This window comes from Urocitellus parryii, chromosome 9, assembly GCF_045843805.1.
Source record: "Urocitellus parryii isolate mUroPar1 chromosome 9, mUroPar1.hap1, whole genome shotgun sequence".
Taxonomy (NCBI): Eukaryota; Metazoa; Chordata; class Mammalia; order Rodentia; family Sciuridae; genus Urocitellus; species Urocitellus parryii.
The window spans coordinates 16,187,262-16,211,392 of NC_135539.1; the positions used below are offsets into that span (position 1 = coordinate 16,187,262).

General features: G+C 47.9%; 1 protein-coding gene across 1 annotated transcript in view; it reads right to left on the reverse strand.

The window, feature by feature from the left end:
* Window positions 1-788: 788 nt before the first annotated feature.
* Window positions 789-24,131, reverse strand: part of Gga2 (golgi associated, gamma adaptin ear containing, ARF binding protein 2) — a 34,166-nt gene continuing 10,823 nt past the window's right edge. Inside the window, exons 4-17 of the mRNA XM_026392088.2 lie at window positions 22,889-22,987; window positions 21,691-21,814; window positions 19,786-19,889; window positions 18,727-18,807; window positions 18,113-18,250; window positions 15,194-15,275; window positions 13,100-13,225; window positions 12,185-12,289; window positions 11,893-11,921; window positions 11,382-11,515; window positions 10,587-10,744; window positions 7,952-8,121; window positions 6,508-6,618; window positions 789-6,022 (exon numbers count right to left, since the gene is read on the reverse strand). Coding sequence (XP_026247873.2) covers window positions 5,912-6,022; window positions 6,508-6,618; window positions 7,952-8,121; window positions 10,587-10,744; window positions 11,382-11,515; window positions 11,893-11,921; window positions 12,185-12,289; window positions 13,100-13,225; window positions 15,194-15,275; window positions 18,113-18,250; window positions 18,727-18,807; window positions 19,786-19,889; window positions 21,691-21,814; window positions 22,889-22,987 — 1,572 coding nt within the window. The 3' untranslated portion in view covers window positions 789-5,911. The remainder of the gene's footprint in view (window positions 6,023-6,507; window positions 6,619-7,951; window positions 8,122-10,586; window positions 10,745-11,381; window positions 11,516-11,892; window positions 11,922-12,184; window positions 12,290-13,099; window positions 13,226-15,193; window positions 15,276-18,112; window positions 18,251-18,726; window positions 18,808-19,785; window positions 19,890-21,690; window positions 21,815-22,888; window positions 22,988-24,131) is intronic.

The window sequence follows — 24,131 nt, forward strand, 5'->3', positions numbered from 1 at the left end:
TAATTGCACCTAAATTTAGAGTCCCTATTGTATCTGGTATTTTGCTCAACTCATTAAATCCTCACCAAAACTTACAAATTGTTAACATTTTTTCTTAAGAGTATAAAACTGAGGCTGGGTTCAGTAGCACAGACTTGTAATTCCAGCAACTCTGAAGGCCAGGACAGGAGGATCCTGAGTTTGAAGCCAGCCTCAGCAACTTACTAAAAACTGAGGCCCAGAAAGGTTAAGTGGCTGCTCAAGACTCTTCAGGTGGCAAAAGACTAAAACCTGAACCCACCTGGGACTCCTAAGCCACTCTATCCCACTCTATCCACCAGGCCAGGCCCCTAAACAAGGAGGGAGAGGCTAGAGATTCAGGAAGCTACCAGAAAGCGACTCTGCCAGTTCTACTATGCTGCTCTTTGAACACACAGCCGCTTGGTTATGCCACAGGTTGTCAGGGGAAAGGCGAGCAGGGGGCCACTCACTTCTGTCAGCATTACTTAACTCATAGATAGATAATGGTGTCATCACAAGATGAAAAACAGCGAATCTGCTCGAGCTTGCCTAGACCCTCTCTGAAAAGGGACGAGGAATGTACTTGGCGAGTAGGAACTTTTACCTTTTGTATTTTAATTTTGAATCACGTGACTTTTACTGTTAAAAAAATTAACACTGAACATATATAAGTTTTATTTTCATCTTAGAAATGACAGAGAATGAAGAATAAATTCAAAGAAAACTTACATAATTCTGTGACCCAAAGATGACCACCAGAATGTGGACACAACACCTTGGTGGGCCATTTGGCTTTAAAATGGGGGTCTGTGCTGGGATACATCGTGGAGTGCTTGCCAAGCACGGCGAGGCCCTGGGTTTGATCCCCAGCACCACAAAAAGGAGAAAAAAAAATTGAAAACAGATTCTATGATAAATATAAAAGCCCGATCTGTTCTTCACTAGCAGCAGCTCTGAGGGCAGCTTCCTGCAGCCCATCTCATGGTGGACTGCTCACGTACTCGTCTCTTCTTAGTGACCAAACCCCCATTCCATGTGATGCGCCAATCTGATGTTCTTGGTTGTCTTTGCACCAATGTGTGAACACATAACTGAACAGGACAGGATGTGAGAGCAAGTGTCAGCACACCCTCTAGGAAGCCCTCAAAACAATGTTGGCATTTTCCCTTTCCTTTCCTCCAGCTCCTTCCTGCAACTCACAGTACAGACACCGCTGTGGAGCTGAGCCATCTTCTTGGAACAGGACTTCGAGGAGCTCGTCCTCAGGGCCTTTAGGGGATGGCAGGAGCCTCCGTTCTTATTGACTGTGATGTCTGCAGCAGAGATGGTTCTAGACAGCCTCTGGCTTCCTTTCTCACGGGAATGTAAACTGGGTGTTCTGGCCACTGTGGTGTATTGCCTTATTAAGCAGTAAGTGGTGCTGGGTGATTTTATTAGAAATAAATGTGATAAATGGCTTCTCTACATCTACTGAGAGGACTGAGGAGTTCTGAGCTATTAATGTAGTTGATGGCATTCCCAGAAATGCTTTGTGCAGTGTATTCTTTCACTATACTGCTGGCTCCAAAGCAGTATTTTAGCTAAAACGTCCCGCTCTTCTGCCTGTGTATAATCCCAGCAGCTCGGGAGGCTGAGGCAGGAAGATTGCAAGTTCAATGCCAGCTTCAGCAATTTAGCAAGACCCTGTCTCAAAGAATAAAAGGGACCTGGGGATGTGGTTCAGAGGTTAAGGGACCCTAGGTTCAACCCCCCATGCCAAAAACAAGCAAGCAAGTAACAACTGATCCGTCCACTACCTGTTCCAGATTTTGGTGTCAAGGTTTTAAATTTCAGGACGTTTACAAATTTGCTAAATAAATTCTCAATTTGTACCTCACTGAAAATATTTTTGTAATTTACAGTGACTTTGGCTTAAAATAAAAAGGACTGCATTATGCTTTTTAATTTCAAGAAATCCTTTTCCCTAGGTCACATGGCTAGTGAGAGCATCAGGGAAGCCCCTGGACTGCAGGAAGGGTTAACAGTCATTCCAAGCTGCTGGGGCTTCTGACCTCCACATTTGGGTCTGTCTCTGGGCCTGTATTCTGAGGTGTTATTTCAACTTCTAAAATTCTAAGTGGGATGAAGGAAGTGAAGTACATGTTCCTCTCAAGACGGAAAGTCAAAGGAGAAAGTCCATGCTTTCCAAAATGCCACCTTTCTAAGAACGAACATGGTTGGCTGCAGTCATGGCTGAGGTAGAGCACTCGCCTAGCATGCGTGAGACACTTGGTTCCATCCTCAGCACCACATAATGAATGGACATGGGATAACTGGCAATGTGTTGGACGAATGGCACGAGAAGCCTGAATTCTCAAACTCTGGACCTTGAGTACCTGAGTTAGGAAACCAAAGGCTTGGCTCATCTGAGGATGATGCCTGTGCTGTCCTACCTGGCCACACCCTGCTCTAGGTGAAAATCATCAGGCTGAAAAGAAACCCACAGCAAGCATTCCAGAATTCTCTTAGTTTAAAACAAAAGCAACAACAACAACAACAACAAAAAAAATCACCTGGTTGATAGAATTCATACTTCTGGGGCTGGGTAACTAATTCTTCATTGAATATACTTAAGAAACTTGGAACTAACATTGTAGTAGTTAAGTACGATTTGTATTTTAGATATTATCTTTGCTATCTACCTTTAATATTTGCCATTTCAATTAGTGCTATTTTATCTTAAATGGGTAATAATCATTTCCTTTTGGTTATCATTTATACTTTTATTTCTGGGCAGGGGTACCCAGGATTGAACCCAGGAGCACTCACCTACTGAGCCACATCCCCATATTTTTAAGGATTTTATTTAGAGACACAGTTGCTTAGGGCCTTGCTAATTTGCTGAGTCTAGCTTTGAACTTTCAATCCTCCTGCCTCAGCCTGCCGAGCCACTAGGATTACAAGCATGCACCACCCTCCTGTTTTCAATTTACTATCTATACCTCCCATTTATGTTCAAAGAGTGGCAGAGAAGGTGTGTGTGTGTGGGGGGGTGGAACCCAGGGCCTCACACATGCCAGGACAGTTGTTCTATTCCTGAGCCCCAGCCCCAGAGTAGCATTTTAGAATAGCATTTTGGCTGAGTCTTAAGTTCAGTGAAGGGATACAGGAAGAGGAATGAACTGCATATATAGTCAAAAAGATAAGAAAAAACATTTACCAAAGAGCTTGAACAACTTTATTGTTGCGGGGCCATGTGGGCTCTATTCTTGGCAGGTGATGACAGGAGAGTAGGGAGCAAACTTGCAGAAGGGCACTGGACGCCAACACAAGCAACCTGGATTGTTCCTACCCACCTACAGGCATTAGGAAGCCATTCAGAATTTTTCAGCCTAAGATCAAGTGCTCTGATTTGCTAGAGAATTCTGGTGGTGGCAAGTATGAATCACAACTGGGAGGCTACTGCAGTATCAAAACAAAACAAGAAAAAGCCAAATTAAGGCATGGAAATGTGAATGTAGGGGAAACAGACTACATGGGACAAAACCAAGTGGATGTACGTGAAGCACAAATGGAGGACCCAGGAAGTCTCAGACAGGTGCCTTCGGGTCAAAGAGCACGTAAGGAAACAGGGAGAGAAGGAGGGGTTCTGTTCTAAGCAAGAGGGGGGCCTCCGGCGGAACCTCACCTGACAGTCAAATCGGATCTGATGTCAGCAGGGAGAGGGAGCTTGAGATGAGGGTTAGGATCCACCTAGTGGTCTAGGGGGGCTTGGTTGCCAGGCTCAGTGTGTGGACTCAGAAAAGTCCGAAGGACCAGCCCTGGGAAAGCACATTAAAGGGGCAGAGGTAGGTCAAGAAATAAAGGTAAGCAGGATTCCAGACAGATGAGGACAGGAGACAGCACTGGCCATCAGTGCCAGTTCTCCAGCTGACACAGGTAAACTCGTCTCTCTCCGGAGGACCAGAAGATCCAGAAGTCCCTGCTCCATCCGCAGTGCCCACAGCAGTGCTGGCTACGACAGCCGCTGGTGGGTGAGGGAACGAGAGGGTGCAGGCCGGGCTCTACGCACTCACTGAATTTGGTGATTAGAGGAACTCATGGCATGAACCAGGGACCCTCCCAGGACAGCCACCTTCTTCCTCTCTTCCTATCCATCCTCTCTCCAAGTCTACCTATGCAGAGTACCATTTCTCCTGGAAAAGAGAAGGATCTTCAGGGATGCACATGAGTTCATCTCTAAACTACAGGATAAAAAGCCTGTCTTCTCATGTGCAGTCTCATTCACCCATATGGACTAAGTTCTTCACAGGCAGACACCGTCGTCCTGATGGGCACCCTTTAAAAACTTTATGTGATAGCTTTTCTGTAAGACACTGGAACGTGAAAATAATTTTGGGGTTACGATTAGTCTCATATGAATTATGCCAAATGAAGAAATCTCCCCCTCATTTATCTGTCTTATGAGTTTGCAAATTTGCTTAAAAATGAGCATCCCTTGAGGATCTTTACAGCTGCCATTTCCGCCAATTAATGTTGGCAGATTTCCAACTATATGCAGACATCAAGACCAGATCTCATGATTAAAAGCTCCAAACAGCCTTGCAGGTTCCTAGGTTGACTGCCACCCAGAAGGGCGCGTCTTGGCCCTCCCAGCCCTTCACTGGTACATCTCAGCCAGGCTCAGGCACCTTTTCCCAGAGTCTAGCTGAGCAGGACTTGTTAAATATGCACATCAAAGATCAGAGCAAACAGTAGATGCTCACTAAGGATCACCTGACTATATGCTTGAATTTCTCCTTCAGCTTATAAATGGAACAGATCTCCAGCTCTGCTCAGATCTTCAGGGTTTTGTCTTCGTGGGGTCTCTGGCTCTCCATCCTTCATGTTCTCCTTACTTCAACAGGAAGCCGGTTCCCTTCCAGCCCCTCAGCTCTAAACGCAACTGGCTCTGCGACTCCTACTTCCTCAACTTCCCGCAAGGCAGAATGGCCACTCAAGATTTATTCAATGCCTTTCATTCCTAAGCTCTTTCCATGTCTATCTGCATCACAGTCCACCATCTTGGATTGTGAAGCCGACAGGAAAGGGCTGGCCACTAACTATATGATTTATGACTAACCTGGTGTCACAATCAAAGAGCTCAGAGGAGATGCTTATGGAGAAAGAGGATGAGGATGGAGATGAGGGTCCTGAGTAAGGGCCCAGACAGGCTGCCCAACCCATGGAACCTAAGGCCTGGGGTCTGCTTTCCCTCTGCCTCAGAGGGTCCATCTAAGGGCGATTCTAAGGCACAGTGGTGAAGGACATGATTGGCCCACCAGGTGTGGTCTTCTGGTCTCACGGCAGCCCCTCGCTGGAAACAGTGCAACAAGCATTCCATTTCAGAGATCTTCCCAAACACATGCAAGCAGCATTCTCGAATGAAATGGAGACAAGGTCTTTCTTGGAAGAGTAGTGTCCCCAGAAGACACTCTTTGCCCCAAGACCAACCAGGTCCCTTTTAAGGTCCCTGAGAACAGCAGTCTGGGAGCAACCAAGACTTTCAAAGGCTGACAAGGCACAGAGTGGATGAATGAAAAGATAACATACATGAAAAAAACTTTGGCTTATAAAACCTCCAACCTGAGGCAGGGACATCGGTGTCCGGGACATCGGTGTCCACGACATGCAGAAACAGATGACTGCAGCAGAGATGGTCTTCAGAAATGCCCGGCAGCTTCCACACTGCCACCCCCAGCCCCGCTCTTCCCTCCCCCCAGCCCCCGACAGCATACACACAGTCTCTGCAGAATAGGTCAGAGGTTGGCATTCAGAGCCTGTGTCAGGAGACAGTTTTTGGCACTCTGCACTAAATCACGTGACTAGTTCCAACTAGACAGTGAGAGGAACGTGGCCCAAGCTTGACTTGAAGGGTCTGTCTCACGAAAAATTATGCTGCTCCCAAGACGGCCAGGTCTGGAAAGTCCTTCACTTCTCCTACTTCACTGAAAGGCTGCCCACCCTGGTTGAATGTCAGTTTATACCGTAACCGGATAGGTTCCTGGGAGGTGAGAGATACAAGACATTCAGTTAGACGGGAGCAACCCCGAGGCCAGCCAGAGCAAATGTCTCCAAGGAATGGCATTTATGTTAATTTCCCCCAAATGAGGGCTTCAAACAACTACTTGACAGACACCTGGCCTGCCTTCTTTGGGGCTCCAACAGGGGAGCCAGACATGTATTCTGGGAGCCCTTCCACACTTCCACAATCCTGAAGTGGACTGCAGTTCAGAGACTACTAAGGAAGAAGGCTTCACCCTTCAGGACTCCACGATATTAGAGGGAGCTCCTTGCTTGGTTCCCAGAATAACAGACCTGCTTTAAATAAGTCCCTAAGAAAATCACCAGCAAGGGATGTCCCACCAACGCCCCACTCCTGCTCCAACCAGAGGCTTCAGAGCAAGCCGCAGCGTGCCTCTCCCCTGCGGTTTCCTCCCTACAGTCCAGGAGCCCGTTTCCCTGCTCCCCAAGGACATCAGCACTCACTTTGTGAGGATTGTCGAGCAGCAGCATCTGAGAGATCACAGCTGGAGGCACCAAAGGACTGAACGCAGGAAGCTTGGAGCTGGAGGCCGGCTGCAGCTTCACTCTCATTGACTATCAGGGAAACAGCACATAAAACATTCCTACCGAGCCCCGGGCTCAGGGAGGAAATCAGGGCAACAGGAACCGGAACTCCACACCACCCATCCAGAAGAACTGGCTTCTTAGGAAATGTGGTATCTCAGTTCCCACTACCTGATGAAAGGACCCAAAGCCTTTCCTTCCACCCAAAATATATCTGAAGGGGTGTGGTCAGTGGCAGGCAGCATGAAGAGCTGCGTCACATCTTGGGTACAATTTGGGTACAATTCTCACTCTGCCTCTTACTAGCTCTGTGACATCAGGCAAAAACTCCTAAGTCTTCCGTTGATGGTTTATAAGATGAGAGCTGATAACAGTCCTTAGAGAACACCTTGAGGACAAAACACTTCACGGAGTCATGTGCTGCTGCCTTGAATCTTTTCCTTTCGGGAGATGCCCCTTCCCCTGTGATTAGGGTGTGGGTATTAATCAGTGGGGCCCTACTTCCCTTAAAAAGAGTGGGCATATTATCCCAACTTGGCCAAAGAGTTCATCTCCCTGGACACAAGTTACTGGTCAAAGGTGTGCAAGTAACCCCAGCAAGGCCCAGCAGAGCCCTTCCTGGGGCAGTCGATATGCACACCTCAGGCCACAGGAGCTTCTTTTCTTTTTTTAAAGAGATAGTGTCTCATTATATTGCCCAGGCTATACAAACTCCGGGTTCAAGCGATCTTCCTACCTTAGCCACCTGAGTGTATTCTGGTTCAGTATAGCCCCAAACCAAGAGATTCTTAAGCAATCATTTAAAAACCCACCTGGATTGATTCAGGTGAAGTGAGATATATTTAGGAACCCCCAGTTAAGGGAGCCAATAAAATCCCCATTCTATATAATGCTAAGTGAAGTAAGCCAATCCCAAAAAACCAAAGGCAGAATGTTTTCTTTGATATGAAGATGCTGACTCATAATGTCGATGGGTGGGGAGCATGGGAGGAATGGAGGGCAAAGGGGGGAGAGGGGAAAGGAAGGGGCGAGGGGTTAGGGATGACGGTGGAAAGAGTTAGACATCATCACCCTAAGTACATGTATGAAGACACCAATGGAGCGAAAATACTTTGTGTACAATCAGTTACTTGAAAAATTGTGCTCTAGATGTGTAATATGAAATGAATTGCATTCTGCTGTCATGTATAACAAATTAGAATAAATAATTTAATTTTTAAAAATAAATAAATAAAATCCCCATTCTATCATCAACTAGTCTGAGAGAGAGAGTTCTATCTCTTACACCTAACAATGTCCCATAAAGGATCTGGTGCTCATTCCTGAACAATTCAAAGAAGCTGGCCAGTAGTGGACGACTTACCTTTGGCACAGCCACTTGAAACATGATGTCCCAGACTGGCTGGGTAGCAGTGCTCATCATGGTCAGCAGTAACACCTGCACCTCTGGGTGGCCAGGGGCCCCCGTCTGGGAGAAGTGGAGCAGAATTCTGAATCCGTTCCGGTCATACACGATAACAGGAGGCAGGCTGCCTGGGAGAGAGGGACCACCAGGAGGGTTAGTACTGCCACCAACTGCCACGAAAGCCAGGCCTCAGAGACATGTGTCCCGAGTGCTGCTGCTCCTCCAGCTCTTGGACTTCACCGCTCTGCACCACCGTAAGCCAAGACCTCCTGTGTCTCCTATGGTCCTCCAAACTGACCTCTCTCCACAACCAACCATCCTAAGCATATTATCAGCTTTTTAAAAGACAACATCTTTTAAGGGAGATAAAAATAAAGTGTGAACACTGTGGAAAATACAGAATACTATAAGATTTTTTTATTATTATCACTATTGATTCTACCCAGAAATAAACAGCCCAAACACTTAGGCTTATTTCTTTCTGGTCTCTTTCATGACTACATACACACAGCCACATCCACCTGAACATTCAATTTTACAAAACCGTAAAGACAATAAATCTGAAATAGGCTTAATGAAATTCCAAGAGAAATCCCAAAGAGATTGTTTTAATTTAAGTAACAGTGGATTCTAATCCTAATTTGGGGGGAAAAAAACATGCAACTAACCGACAGACAAAAAAAAAAAAAAAAAAAGATGGGCAGGGCTATTTATGTTGGTCAATATTTAGAGGAAAACTGCACATCAAGTAAAGTGGAATAAATCAGAGCATGCAGAACAAACCCAAACACAAGCATTTAACAAGAATGACTATTTCAAAAATCAGTAGCTAATTTGATAAAGGGTATTCAGCTGACCTCTAAGCACCTGGGGAAATTTTTAACGAAGATCCTTATGCCAAATGTCACTTATCAAAATGGGCATCATAAAGATGTGGTTTTATACAACTGCCAAAGATTTAAAAGACTAAAAACATAAGTGAAGTGTGTGCTGAGAGTATGGGGAAAGGCAACCTTTTTGGAAGGGAAACTGATAATGCAGATCAAAAACTTAAAATCGACACCCAGCATTTCCCCACATTCAGGAATATGCTTGATAACCGGAGACCACGGGGAAAGACCACCCACTGTTTTTAACAACAAACAAGGTCAGCTTTCACAAAGGCACCGGGCCCAAACACACTTCTGCAATCTCAGCGACCAGGACACTCAGGCAGGAGGATCACCAGTTTGAGGCTGGTCTGGGCAACTCAGTGAGGCCCTATTTCAAAATAAAACAAAACTGGGCTGGTGGCAGAGCGCTTGTCTCACATGTGCTAGCCACTGGGTACAATCCCTAGTATCACTAAAAATGAATCACGGCACATCTATTTAATGATATAATATATGGAGCTATTAAAAATCCAGGACTTGGGGCTGGGGATGTGGCTCAAGCGGTAGCGCGCTCGCCTGGCATGCGTGCGGCCCGGGTTCGATCCTCAGTACCACATACAAACAAATATGTTGTGTCCGCCAAGAACTAAAAAATAAATATAAAAAAATAATGATAATAAAAAAATAAAAATCAAAGTTTTGAAGAACAATTAAGGGCATAAAAAATGCTATGAGCTTATAATGTAATAATAAATAAAACCAGACATCAAAATAGTCTATACATACTGTGATGTCAATTTATTAAGAAGAACATGTCCATACATATGGGCATGAGGCCCTGGGTTCAGTATCCACCACAGAAAAAAAAGGATATTAATAAAATTTCCATCTCAGCCCAGCTGGTAATGATTTAGATGATGATACTTTTCTGCTCTGTCTTTTCTAAAACTCTACAGTGAACATGTTTTCTTGCTTTTAACTTTTTGTTTAACTTTGTTTTGTGCCAAGTGTGATGGCACATGCCTGTAATTCCACAGACTGGCTCGGGAATTCAGCAAGACCCTGTCTCAAAATAGAAAAGGAGAAAGGACCAGGCACAGTGGTGTACACCCGTAATCCCAGCAACTTGGGAAGCTGACACAGAAGGATCATGGATTCAAATCCAGCAACTCAATGAGACCCTGTCTCTAAGTAAAATACAAAACAGGCCTGGGGATGTGGCTCTGTGGTTAAGTGCCCCTGAGTTCAATCCTCAGTACCCAATCCCTCAAAAAAAAAAAAAAAAAAAAGGAGGGGTTATATACCCAGTGGATATTACTCAGCCACAAAGAAAAATGAATTTATGGCATTTGCTGGTAAATGGATGGAACTAGAGACTATCACGCTAGGTGAAATAATCCAATCCCCAAAAGCTAAAGGCTGAATGTTCTCTCTGATATGCAGATGCTAACACACAAAAATGGCAGGGGGCGGGGTGGGGGGTAGAAGTTCACTGAATCAGACAAAGGGAATGAAGCGAAAAGAGGGTAATAGGAATGGGGAAAGATAGCAGAATGAGTCGGACATGACTTTCCTGTGTCCATATATGATACACAATGAGGGTAACTCCATAGCATGTACAACACAAAAATGGAAAGTTATACTCCATGTACGTATAACAAGTCAAAATACATTCTACAGTTACATAGAACTAAAAAGGGAAAGAATAAAACTGCACTTACTGGGCTTCACAGACTCCAAAGGGACAAACACTTGAGCCAGAGGTGTGTTCTGGGAAGCCGGGGAAGGAGCCAAAGGGCCAGCCTCCCAGGACCAACCTGGAGAGGACTTAGTACCTGGTGGCACTTCCTTGGGGATACTTTTCTGTGGGACATAATTCCTACAAAGAAATAAAAATATATCAAAGACAAACAATAACTATATAGAGAATTCCAGGAATCTGTGATTTGATTTTCTGAAGAGCAAGATGAGGAAGTGAATACACACACACACACACACACACACACACACACACACACACTTATCCACAGAATGTCCACGCAAGGCGGGTGACTAACATCCACACAATGAATTCTAACATAGCCCCTAAAGGGGATGAGGCAAATACATGCAAACTGGCCAAGATGGGCAAAAATAAGCCACAATAATGTACTGCCACATGTAAAGGAAAAAGCCAAGACTTTCCATGTTTTCATACAGTGGTTTTAGGGCCTCCTGTCATAAGTCTCTAGTGACTGAGTTTTGCATGACTTAAAATTACATGACAATTGAGAAAAATCAGGAAGAAAACTTCAAAATCATCAATTTGCCAGATCTTAAAAACAAAAACAAAACCACAGCACCCTTCATTGATGTCTTGGCAGGAGTGTACTTAGGACAAGGAGCAGCAGGGACGGGGAACGCAGCACATGCAGTCTCAGCAGGAGGACACCCCTCCAGGGAGAGGCCCTGCTGCTCAGATGCCATGAGGAGCTGTCAGGAGCCAGACCCTCTGCTTCTCTGGGCAGAAGACTCACAGAGGACCGGGAGACGGCTGTGGTGAGAGCAGATCCAGCAAGTTCCTGTCTGCGGAAGGGCTCTGGACTCCGCCACCTGGCGGTGTGTTGGCAGCAAGGTTCTTCTTTTCCTTGCAGCAGTTCTGACTGGCGACCTGCAGATGGACGATGGCTAAAATAAGGCTAGGGGGGTGAAGGACCATCAGCCATGGTGGGACTGTGGCCCCTTAGAGCTGCTGAAGCCTGGGCTTAGGACGTGTCCTTAGGAGGAGAAAGACAGACAGGCAGGAGAGCACAGGACCCCCGAGCAGATCTTCAGGAAGCAGGAGACTATACCACACAAGACGGGCTAAAGGTGGAGAGGTAAAGATGTCCGTCCTGGGGACCTGAGCCAGCGAGGTGCATGAGGAGGAGCACTGACCCCCATGTCCTCTAGGACTGTGCAGTAACCCCTCCCTACCAGGCCCTGCTGCCTCAGAAGGCAGGCTGGCCACCCCCTCCTCTGCCCGGGCCGTAGCAGGAGCTTCCTTACCTTGTTCATAACAGGAGCATCACTGATCCCTGTAAGAGAGGAAGACAGACGCACAACCGTCACTCCACCAGATTCCAGCTGGAGGTCAGTGGCACACCCCTCTCTAGGACCTCTGGAAACAACTTACACAGGGTCATTCAACTCACCCACGGCACAACTGCAGAGACCTCTCTGAGCTGCCTAGTAAAACTGACTCACTCAAAAGCAGGCCTACGCACCCTGAGGAAACCACTACCCGCTCCCTCTCCTCAGGTCCATTCTGTGCCTGAGCCCCACCAACACCCACACGAACCTAAGGCTTCCAGGTCCTGATGAAGCAAAGACTGTTCAGACCCACTGTCCACCTCCAAGTCAATCAGGGGGCAGTTCTTCATGCAGCCTGCTGGGTTCTGAAAGACTAGAAAAGAGACAGGGTCAGAGAATAACGAAAAGATATCAGACAGCAGTCTCCAATCAAGGGTTGGGGGTGTAAGTAAGTGGTAGAGCACTTGCCTAGCACGTGTGAGGCCCTGAGTTTGATTCCCAGTGCGTGCGCGCGCACACACACACACACACACAAAATCTCAACTCAAGTCAGCATCCCTCAGGCCTCCTCCTAATCAAAAGACCCTGTCCCCTCAACCCTCAACACACCCCAGAGCCACCTTCCACATCAGCTGGGGTCCTGACACACAATCTGAGCTGAGGTCTATACTATGGAGCAGCCAGAGGCCTGCTGCTCACACCAGAGATCAGTCTCCTCCAGAGGTCCCCTCAGTCTGGGCGGCAGCAACTTGGGCTTCTTCAGCTCAGAGGTCTTGGGAGGTTTCTGACCCCGGATGATCACAGCCACCTGTCATGCTTGATTAACACAGATACTGAGGGGTTCAGCAGCTGAGTGTTCCAGGAGATTCGGACACAGCTAGCCTCCAGCACTAGGAACCACTGAGGAAGACCATTCTTTTGGTCTCTAGCTCCCGTCATTCAGGAGGATTCAAACCCAGGCACCACACAGCCTTCGGCTTCCACAGGGTCCAGCCTGGCCGTCGGTTCACAACGGCTCCTGTGGTAGAAGCTGGCCATGTGAAACGCGTTCTCGCAGGAAAAGAGAACAGATTCAATCCTCTCATTTCTGTGCCATACTCCACAATACTCTTAGGGTCCATTTCCTTTACGGGATTTGTAGACTGCCCCAAGCTAGAAGGCGGGAAGAGCTCATGGTACACACCTCTAGAGACAGGCACGTCTCCCACTGAGCTGGGCACTGTGTTCCCAAAGGTGACACGGCCCTCCATCACCTGTTTGTACAGCAGAACTCCCTGGGTGAGGAGGTCATTTGCCTGGAGGATCTCCGCTGCAGAGGAAACGAGAATCAGAACCCTGTGTAGCTACTGACCACCTCAGCCCTCTCTACGCCACTGCACAAGGCAGCCCTCTGGGGTTCAGCACATCCACACCCTCTGTGCTCAGGCCTGGGCATGAGGCCCTATCAGACCTCCTTGCTGAACCCCTCGGTCCTAATACTTTTTTTTTTCTTCTTTTTTGGGTACTAGGGATTGAATTCAAGATGTTCTACCCTTAAGCTACAACCCAGTCCTTGCTGGCCTCAAACATGGGGCCCTCCTCCTGTCTTACCTGTCGAGTCTCTGCAATCACAGGCATGTGCCACGGTGCCTGGCAGCCCTAATACTCTTTCTCTCTCTCTCTCTTTTTAATATTATATATATTATATATATATTTATATATATATATATTTAATATATATATATATATATATATATATATAGTTGTAGAATTTATTGTCAAATAAATACCTTTATTTGTCTCATACGGTGTTAAGGATCAAAACCAGTGCCTCACACGTGCAAGGCAAGTGCTCCATCCCTGAGCCACATTCCCAGTCCTCCTAATACTCTAAGTTCCCACTGCAGTAGGAAATGAAACTTTTCACCATGTCTACACTGTCTGCCATAAGAGCTGACGGTAAGCACTGGAAATATGGTTCATTGAGAAACTAAAACTTTCAACTTTAACTTTATTAAACAAAAACTAACATGAAACTTTAGTCAATGTGGACACAAATATTTAAAAAATTTCTTATCACTTTATTCAGTTATTGGAGAGAATTTTTAGAAATGAGCCAGGAACAGTGGCTGAGACAGGAGGACCACAAGTTCGAGGCTAGCCTGGGCAGCTTAGCAAGATGTGTCTCAAAGTAAAGTAAGAAGAAGGACTGGATATGTTGCTCACTGGTAGAGCATTTGGCTAGCATGAGTGAAGCCCTGGGTTAAATCACCAACACCACAAAAAAAGGGAAGAAGGAGAAATAAAGTGTTTAGAGAACAAATCGGCATGTGAATTAGGATTTTTTTTGATTTTTATTTTTTAGTTGTTAATGGACCTTTATTTGTATGAGGTGCTGAGAATCAAACCCAGTGCCTGACACATGCGAGGTAAGTGCTCTACCACTGAGCCACAACCCCAGCCTTATGAATTAGTTTTTAAGCCTACATATTTTATAAAATTGCAAATGTAGATCCAGCATTTCCAAAGAAATGAAGCATCCAAACTGAAACTTACAGAATAAAATACACACTGGATTCCAAAACTGCATTAAGCCATGGTTAGTACCTACAAGCACGTCTAGTAGACACAGAATGGCAAGAGGACCAGGGCGATGTACAATAACTACCACAGGTCAAAGTGCTGGAAGATTACTTCTCAAGAGGGACCAACTGCTTAGTTCCCTCAAATTTTCTGGCTGTGAATGGAGGTTGCAAATCAACAGCAAGTGTTTTTATATTTAACGTGTGAGATATTTACAAACTCGGATCTGTGTACCTTTGACTTCACTGACATCACTGAGAAAATGGTCAGACAATAATTACATCGCAGGCCTCCTGAATCCACCTATCATGTATTCCTGCTCCCTCCGTTGAACCCGAATCTGACCAATCCCTGATGTAACTGGCAATATAAGAAATATCATTATACATCACCATGGGGTAGGAGGATACGCAAAATGGAGATCCGGAAGTCTATAGTCAAGGAAACTATTTTAAACGGTGGTGGGGAGGTAGGTGCTGTTCCCACCTCTGTGGGATGGCCACACACTTAATCTCATGATAAATGTCCACCCTTTTCTAGGCTTTGGATCTGCTGATTTCCTGTCCAAGCCCAGGTAACTCTGAAGTCAGTTCTGGGTCAGCTAAGGCCCCCTCCCCCAGCCCACTCCTGCTCCTGCACCACAGCAGCACAGCAGCAAGGACGCATCTGCTTTGCTCTTGAGGCGCCAGCTACTCAGGGACCAGAACCGCATTACCCAGGGCGTCGTCATCATCGGTGGTGTCTCCCGCCAGGCGGAACAGCGTGGGCCGCAGCTTCTCACACCTTTCATACACAACCTGGGGAAAGAGCACGGTTCACACCCACACCTGGGCCCCCACAGGCCCCAGCTGCGCCATTCAAGTGGGGAGCAGAGTCTGGGCTGCAGGAGGGCCCCTCAGCTTGCCCCAGACTCATGACTGACAGCAGTCAGTTTCAGAAAAAGTTTGGACTGTAAATATATGATTTTTAAAAAAATAAAAGTGTAAAGTCCTGAGCTCAGAAAAGAACCCACTGTCTCTGGGGGCACAGTGTCCCCTCCTCCTCAGGCCCGCTGGAACAGCTCAATGGATGACTCCCTGCTTGACCGCTAGAGTCTGAACTTCCCACCCCAACTGCTGTCTGATGCCCTGATCCCTTCAACAAAACTACCATCACGCCGCCCACAGGGCTCGCTCCCGTCTCAGCTGTAAGTCCCGTTCTCATCCTGGGGACAACCCACTCTCACACTGCTAAGCACATATAGCTCTGTGCAGCTTAGATTTCCATTTTTTTCTCTCCCGCAGTCCTGGGGATGGGGCCCAGGGCCTCACATGTGCTAGGCAGGTGCTCTACCACTGAGCTACAACCTCAGCCCTAGATTTCCCTCCTTGAAGGGGGCTGCACCATCTGACACTCCAGGCCTCCCTGACAGCTGACTGCCTCTCTCCCATTTCTGCTACGTGAAGAACAGCTGTGCTATTTTTTTTTTGAGAGGGGGGGGGAGAATTTTAATATTTATTTTTTAGTTCTCGGCGGATACAGCATCTTTGTTTTGTATGTCGTGCTGACGATCAAACCCGGGCCGCACGCATGCCAGGCGAGCGCGCTACCGCTTGAGCCACATCCCCAGCCCAGCTGTGCTGTTTAAAAGTCCAACACGCTGACCTTCCTGAAGGACCCTGGTGCAACCTCACTGTGGGAAGAGATGGGCTTTGGAGCGTCTGCCTAGCTCAAGCCCAGCACCCTTCAAAGTTCTTTCCTACCACCCACCAAGGAAGGCTGGCATGATGTTCTCCCTAACGCCGCCCAGTCCCAGTCCCAGGCAAGTCAGCCAGGGCAGATACACACAGCAAGCTGGCCAAATGGATTTTACTCTCAGGAATTTGGGATTGGGAAAGACTCTAGTTTGTTTCTGCTAGTCTTCTGAAGTAGAAGGACGGGTAACAAAGGAGCTATGTGAAGGCCATCTTTCTTTCCTCTGCAGAGAAACAGAAAGCTGGACCGCTGAGGGAAGGCTGAGGGAGGCCTGCAGGGGGAGGCAGAGAGCCGAGGGTAAGAGAGACGCGAACAGCAGCTTCAGGCAGTGCTGCAGCGCCCCACTGCCCACCAGAGGCCAGGGGAGATTCCTCCACAGGACAACAAAAGCACCAGCAACAAAAGCAAAAAATAAAGTGAACTTCTCTGAACTTAAAAAATTTTTGTGGTCCAAAAGATGCTATCAAGCCACTGGAGTAGCAACCCAGAATGGAAGCAAACTGTCTGATAGGAACTTGTATCCAGAATATATAAAGAACTCATATCACTTAAATAACCCAATTAAATGATTAAATGATAGGCAAAGGCTGGGCACAGTGGCACAAGCCTGTAATCCCAGCGGTTCAGGAGACTGAAGCAGGAGGATCGCGAGTTCAAAGCGAGCCTCAGCAATAGCAAGGCACTAAGCAGCTCAGTAAGACCCTGTCTCTAAATAAAAATAGGGCTGGGTTGTGGCTCAGGGGTTGATTGCCCCTGAGTTTAATCCCCAGTAGCAAAAAAAAAAAAAAAAAAAAAAAAAAAATGTAGGCAAAGGATTTGAACAGACTTTCTCCAAAGAAGATATTTAAGCGGTCGAAAAGCACATTAAAGAATGCTTGACATAGGCTGGGGATAGAGCTCAGTTGGCAGAGTGCTTGCCTTGCATGCAGAAGGACCTGGGTTCAATCCCCAGCACCACAAAAAAAAAGGAGAAGAATGTTTGACATAGCCATCAGCAAAATAAGGTCACAGTGAGCCTCTAATTCACACCTAGGACAGCTGTCATCAACAAGATAACAAGTGTTGGCAGGATGTGGAGAACTGAGACCCTTATAATTGTGTGTGAGATTGTAAAATGGTGCTACGTTGAAAACAGTTTGGCAGTTTCTCAAAATGTCAAACAGAGTTAGCATAAGATCCAGCCATTCCAATCCTCGGTATATCCCAAAAGAATTTAAAATAAATACAGGGTACTGGGTTTCTTTTAGGGCTGATTAAGATGTTTTAAATTAGATAATAGTGATGACTGTTTTTATGATATGTTAATTATCTCAAGGGTGTTATCAAAAAGAAAGATTGCTCTCAGAGTATGTAAGATATAAATAAACTAAATTGTGATATATGGCTGTTAGGAATGGAAAATGGGCAAATACTAAGGAAAATAGTTTGGCAGTTTCTTGAAAATTAACCACACACTTAGAATATGACCTAGCAATCCCACACCTAGGCATTTACCCAAGAGAAGACACATGAAGATACATGTTCACACAAAATGTTTATAGCAGCCTGTATCACTCAAAGCCCTAAACAACCCAAATAATCAACAGATGGACAGAGCAAGCTACATCCATGCAACAGACTAGCCTAGCCATGGAGGGAAGTGGTGCTACCCAGGGCAACAGGAGCAGGTCTCAATGGGAGCACCCAGTGAGAGCCAGGTGAGAACTCAGGACGCACTGTTATCAGTCCACTCACACCTACCAGAGCCAAAAGGGAAGCCTGCTGATGGGGGTGGGGGTGGGGAAGAGAGGAGGGAGGGGATGACAGCCACACTTATTATCTTGATGAAGATGATGGCTTCGTGGACCTACAGACACACTTTCACACACAGGGAGGTTTCCAAGTCGGAGCAGCAGGTCACCTGCAGGGCCTCCTGGTCCGGCGGGGCCTGCCCTGGCCTGCGGTACGTGCTCAGCATCTCCTGCAGCACCTTCACGTGGCTTCGCACTTCCTCCACCGCGCTGACTCTTCTGGACACCTTCTCTGATTTTTCTTGTTCCTTTTGGGATAAAAAGGACAGAGTAAGAGAGCAGAAGCCCTGGATGCAGCCTGAACAGAGAAGGGAAGGGGTACCGTACTGCTGGGGCTCAGGGCTCAACACTAGGTAAGTGGGGCGCTCACCTAGCAGGTGGGAAAATACTCAGAGCCAGAATTCCTGGGGCAACAGCACAGGGTGGGGGCCTGGTGACCTCCTTTGTGCTGCCAGCCTCCATCGTGTTGGAAAAAGAAAACTCCCAAACCTGGACTCTGTCCACACCAGTATGCCTGTCACTGGCACAGAGCCACATCTACAAAACGCTCTGAGCACCGCAGGCAGAGGAGCTGGGAAGCACAAGAGCACAGGGCTGCTCCCCGGCACCAGCCCGCTGCCCCTCAGGGCGCTCAGGGCTTGCCCGTCCACGCCCTCCAGCACACGGCTCACACTGACCATCAGCTCACACGCTGCTGACACAGAACCAACTGAAAAGCGCCCACCTCCTTGACCAGATTCTTGATGAGCCGGTTTGCTGCCTGGAGATCCTCAGGGTGGTTGCTCTTGAGAAGTCTCGTCAGAAGCTGAAGAATGTGGTCAAGAGGAGGGGGTGACACTGTTAATTCCCTCTGACCCTTTTCTCTCCCTGACCCTAACCCAGAGCCAAAGTGGCAGCAACAGAAGCCTTCATACCAACAGCAGCCCCCACATTACGTGCATTATTTTACCACGTCGTCAGTGATGCTGTGACGGAGACTGTGGCCGTCCTAATAACAGACTGCTGGTTTTCATGGGTGGGGGATGGGAGGATTATGTCCCCTAGCAGATATCTCGCCAAGTCTGGAGCTATTTTTGGTTGTCACAACAAAGAGAAGGTACTTCTGGCAAGCAGCAGAGGCCAGGGGGGCTGTGCTATCCACCAGTGCCCAGGGCAGCCCCCCCAGAGCACTACTGGGCTCAGAGGTCAAGCGTGCCGAGGGCACTGGGACCATGTGCTCCGCGACGGGGCTGACCCTCCACCACAGACGGCTGGAAGAGGGGACCTGCTCTGCTGGGACACTGGGCCCTGCCTCTCTTTGACATCACGTCGCCCCCTGGGTCTCGGCCTGGGATTTGATCACCTTCCTCCCCCTTCCCTTTCTGATGGGGGAGGCCACAATGGAAGGACAACGGTGAGCGCTGTGGGGGGAGCGTCAGGCCTACTGGCACTGAAAATGATGTCCACTGACATTGACCCTTTTCTCTCTCTGACCCTAACCCTAACCCTATACCACACATCTGGACCCCACACCCCACAGTCCCCTGGGTTACCCTTGGCACCTTTCTTCCCCCCAAGGTCAGGGGTATGGCATCAAAGTGTGGCATTTATTATCTGGCCCATCCACAAACACACGTGGACCTTCTGCTACCTCACGCCTAAGAGCCTGGAAAGAGATGGAACTCACCACCCTACCTGCCCACACTCTGTTCAAAGATCAGAGGACATTTCAAGAAAAGGGCCCAAGACAAGCAGCCCAGTCGGACTCCGTGAGAGCCGCTGAGGCCAGGGAGGCGTTCCTTACCTTGGACTTCTCTTCGTCAGCATCGAAGATGGAGCTCTTGGGCCAGGGAGAAGGTGGGGGCAAGATTTTGTCCACTGGTAGCTTAGGGTCTTGTTTTATGATTCCTGAAATATGCATTTCACAAGGTTAAGATATAGATATGGGTATGCGGGGACTTTAATGGGGTCCGGAAGCCCTTAGTTCCTGATACTAGGAAAATGTCAACATCCTTGAAAAGCCACACCCGGGGGTGACAGAGGTTGTGCATCATCTCACTGAGCATCCAAGGAGCCACCATGACCAGCCGTGTCAGAGCACAGCCAGCTTCAGCCCGCCTCCGTGGGCTTTAGGCTACAAAAATAATGACCACTGACCACCACCGTAGAACCTCCCAGGGCCCAGAAATGACAGCAGCATCCCCGGTGAAGCTCTTAAAAGTGCTACATGAGTGCATGTTAGGGAAAAATTACCCATCCTGAAACCAGTTCCTTCTTCTAAGAAGCCCAACGTAAAAGGAAGTCAGATTCCCAGCTTCCTGTCGGGACACACGAAAGTGGGAACATGTAACTAACCACCACCCCAACAGCAATAACAAAATCCTAGACACCTGCGATCTAACGCCTTTTCTCCAACCCATGAGACAGCTGAGATCACAGGACTACAACCAAATTAACCTGGAACCTAAGGTGAGGCAGAGCCCCCGGGAGCCGAGGAGGCAGCAATGGTGAGATAAGTTGCCCCTCTGCTCACAGGCCAGCGCAGGACTCCTGGGGTTACAAAACAAAGACACAAGCTCTTCTCCAGGGGCTCGAAAAGGAAGCTGGGAAGGCCAGACATTCCACTGAATCCTTTTCCATGGCTCCATGGAAGCAAAGCTTTTAAACTGCTGGGAGAAGGGTGACCACCTGCAGCCCTGGGAGCACTGGAGGGACCTGCTGCAGCTAGAAAAAGAACAAGGAAAAACAACCCTGTTCCCTGGGGCAGGAGCAGGATTCATGCCAGGATCTGTTCCCTGGGGCAGGAGCAGGATTCATGCCAGGATCACGGACAGATCATACCAACACCCAGGAACACAGTGCCTGCCCAACAGAGCTTAACTGGAATAGATCCTGCCCCTGCCCCCCACCCTCACCCTCCTCTAACGAGTAACAGCTGCCTACCATAAGGCACACACATGCAAGCACACAAAGGAAGCCGGGTGCAGTGGCACACACTTGTAATCCCAGCCACTCGTGAGACCGAGGCAAGAGGATTGCAAATTTGAGGCCAGCCTCAGCAATTTAGCAAGACCTTGTCTTAAAACATAAAAGTTGCTAGAGATATAGCTCAATGATAAAGCACCTCTGGGTTTAATCCCCAGTACCTTCCTGCAACCCCTCCTGCCCCCCCCAAAAAAAAAGAACATGGAGGAAGGCTCTCTTTAAGATACAGAGCAAAAGCTGGGTGCAGTGGTACATGCCTGTAATCCCAGTGAGGAGGCTGAGGCAGGAGGATTGTGAATTCAAAAACAGCCTCAGCAACTTAGCAAGAGCCTATCTCAAAATAAAATATAAAAAGGGCTGGGGATGTGGCTCAGTAGTTAAGCGCCGTAGGTTCAATCCTTGGTACCCCCCCTCCCCCAAAAAAAAAGAAGAAAAAGAAAGAAAACAAAACAACAGAGCAAAGGGAAGGCAGAACAGAGACTGAGAAAACTCCAGCAAGTCAGCCCCCAACCTAAACACAGGCTATTAGGGCACGACAAATCTCAAGCCTGGCGTAACTGCAGCCCCTCAGGAGGAAAGGTCCACCCATTTCCAGGGATAAAGACATTGACCTCGGTTTCCATCATCTATCAGAGTGTTCACCTTTGACAAATTACAAGGTACATAAAAAAGCAGAAAGAGCACACCACCGCGAGGGGACACTGCGTTAGCCACGGGGCCACACCTTGCTTCTTCAGCATCTGATAAGCATCTCGGATCTTGATGTCTTCTGGAAACCACACTGTCCAACTAAAGAGGATCTCGATGACTCTCCCTTTAACTTTTTCTGTGGCCCAGGCCCCTAAGTACTGAGAGTAAAAAGAGAAAGAATTAGAGACTTGAAAGGGACTTGTCCCTTAGGAGACCATCTGGCTGACACCCCCAAAGAGGCACAACGAGAGCCCAATTACCTGGCCAAAGCCCCTTCTGTCTCCAGAACGCTAAAATTAAAGCCCACTGTACATGGGCCAGAGTCAGAGCCTTGTCCACAACACTGGGGACATTCATGTTTTTACTAAGGCAGGGGCAGACTTTAAAAACAAAAGTGGGAAAGCGCTTGCTTCGCACTGGGTTCGATCCTCACCACCACATAACAAAATAAAGTTATTAAAAATAAAGTCTTTTTAAAGATTGATCTTTTCCCACTTCTTGGCACAGAAAGCTGGGCATGGTGGCACACATCTGTAACTTGGTAGGCTAAGTCAAGAGGACGGCCAATCTGGGCAACTTTGTGAGACCTTGTTTCAAAATAAAAATGTCAAAGGTGGGGAATGTAGCTCAGTAGTTCAGAGCCTGCTTCCCATGCCCAAACCCCTGGGCTCGATCCCCAGTACCACACACACACACACACACACACACACACACACACACACACACAACAGAGAGTTTCCTGAGTGATAAGGGTGTCTTGTTAGTCACAGGAAGCCCACTTGGACCACACCTGGTTCACAGCAAGAAAGGGGTCAACCAACGTTGGTTACTGAGAGTGGATCACTAACTCAGGTGCCAGTAGGAAAGAAGCAAAGGACCAGGCAAGAGGTGGTGTGAAACTCAGAGTCACACCTGGTCACCTCCCAGCACCAGGAACCCTGTGCCTCGGAGCTCAAGCTCCTCTTGTCCACACCCCCCCCAAATACTGTGCCATTTCAAAGAGCGGGAGGTCAGCTGGAGGGGTGCTGGCCAGCGGATAAGCACCCCACCTTCCCAGGGCATGGGGAGGAGACCACGTCCGCAGCAGGACCTGTTCTTGACAGCTGAGACAGGCAGGCAGGGCTTGTCCAGGTGTGGCCTGCCATGGCCTAGGGAAGCCTTTGAGTAGGATAGAGTCACGGCAGGAGTCAGAAGGTTGGGTGCAGTGGGCAGGACCAAGTCCAGTTACTCACTTTGGGAGACAACACTTTGATCAGCTCATTCAGGAAGCGGAACTTGGCCACCTCATTGTGGAACTTCTCACCACAGTGGTTCATACATGTCTCCAGGACCTGTGCAGGCAGAGGACGTCCATGAGAAGGAAAGCCAGTGGCTTCTCACCTTGAAACTGAGAGCACCTGCTAGTGACTAGTGAGACCAAAGCTAACCCCTCCTGCAGCCTACAGGGACCCTGAAGTTTTGGGAAAAGGAAACACTTTCAGATCAAGGGAAAAAAAAATGTTACCTGTTCAACATGCTATGTTCATGCCCAGGCAGTACCTCAGTGGGGTGTGTGTGTACCCCGAGGTCACCCCTCCTGTTTGGGACCCTATGGGCAGGTGAAAATGGCCTGAGAATCACTCACTCCCTGGAGGAAGAAATCGGGCATGCAGTGCCCAAGAACTGTGCCACCAGAGGTCACCTGGCGGCTCTCCAGAGGCAAGCTTGGCCCACACATATCACCTGCAGTCCACACTGGTTTTTCAATGTCAAGTCAGTTACCCACTTTTTTTTTTTTTTTTAAGTTAAAGATCTTAACTGGCTTTATTTTCAATTCTAGAACTGGGCAATACTTCATTCCATAAAAAAGAGTGAGTGTCCCCCAACATTTAAACATTCAGAGAACTCACATAAAAATCTGGACTTCTAGTTTCTCTTAAAGAAAACAAAAGTTCTAAGAAAACTGGGCCCCAACTCAGGCCTGGAACGAGCCAGCAGGTCCTCGGCGAAGCTGCCTCTGCAGACAGGGCACATGCTTGCACCCGCGGCTTCACTCATTTACATTCCCAGTCTGGACCTTGGGCACTGGATCTTGCCAGCCTCACTCTGAGAAGAACTTCCTTTCCTCCTCCTAAAGCGGCTGGGCGCTGCTCTACACGGACAGATCTGGCTGGGCAACTTGGCTCAGAACTCCCTCCAGCCTGCTGTTCAAAGACTGCGAAGGACAACCTCTCAGATGTCCCACCTCAGTGAAAAGGCCTGGGTAGAGACAAAGTCCCCCTCAGTCGAACCCAGGAGCACTCTACTGATAGACCCAACCTGATCTTTTCTTAAAATTGGGAGCCATCTCGCCACAAAGCCATGAAAACATAATTTGGGCTTTACTATAAATTACTGCAAATTCTGAACCTGCTTGGAATGCCGGCCCGTGCCTTGAACTCACCCATGCCTGGCTCTCTGACCAGATAGCAGCCCTCTCTGAAACTTTAGTGACGC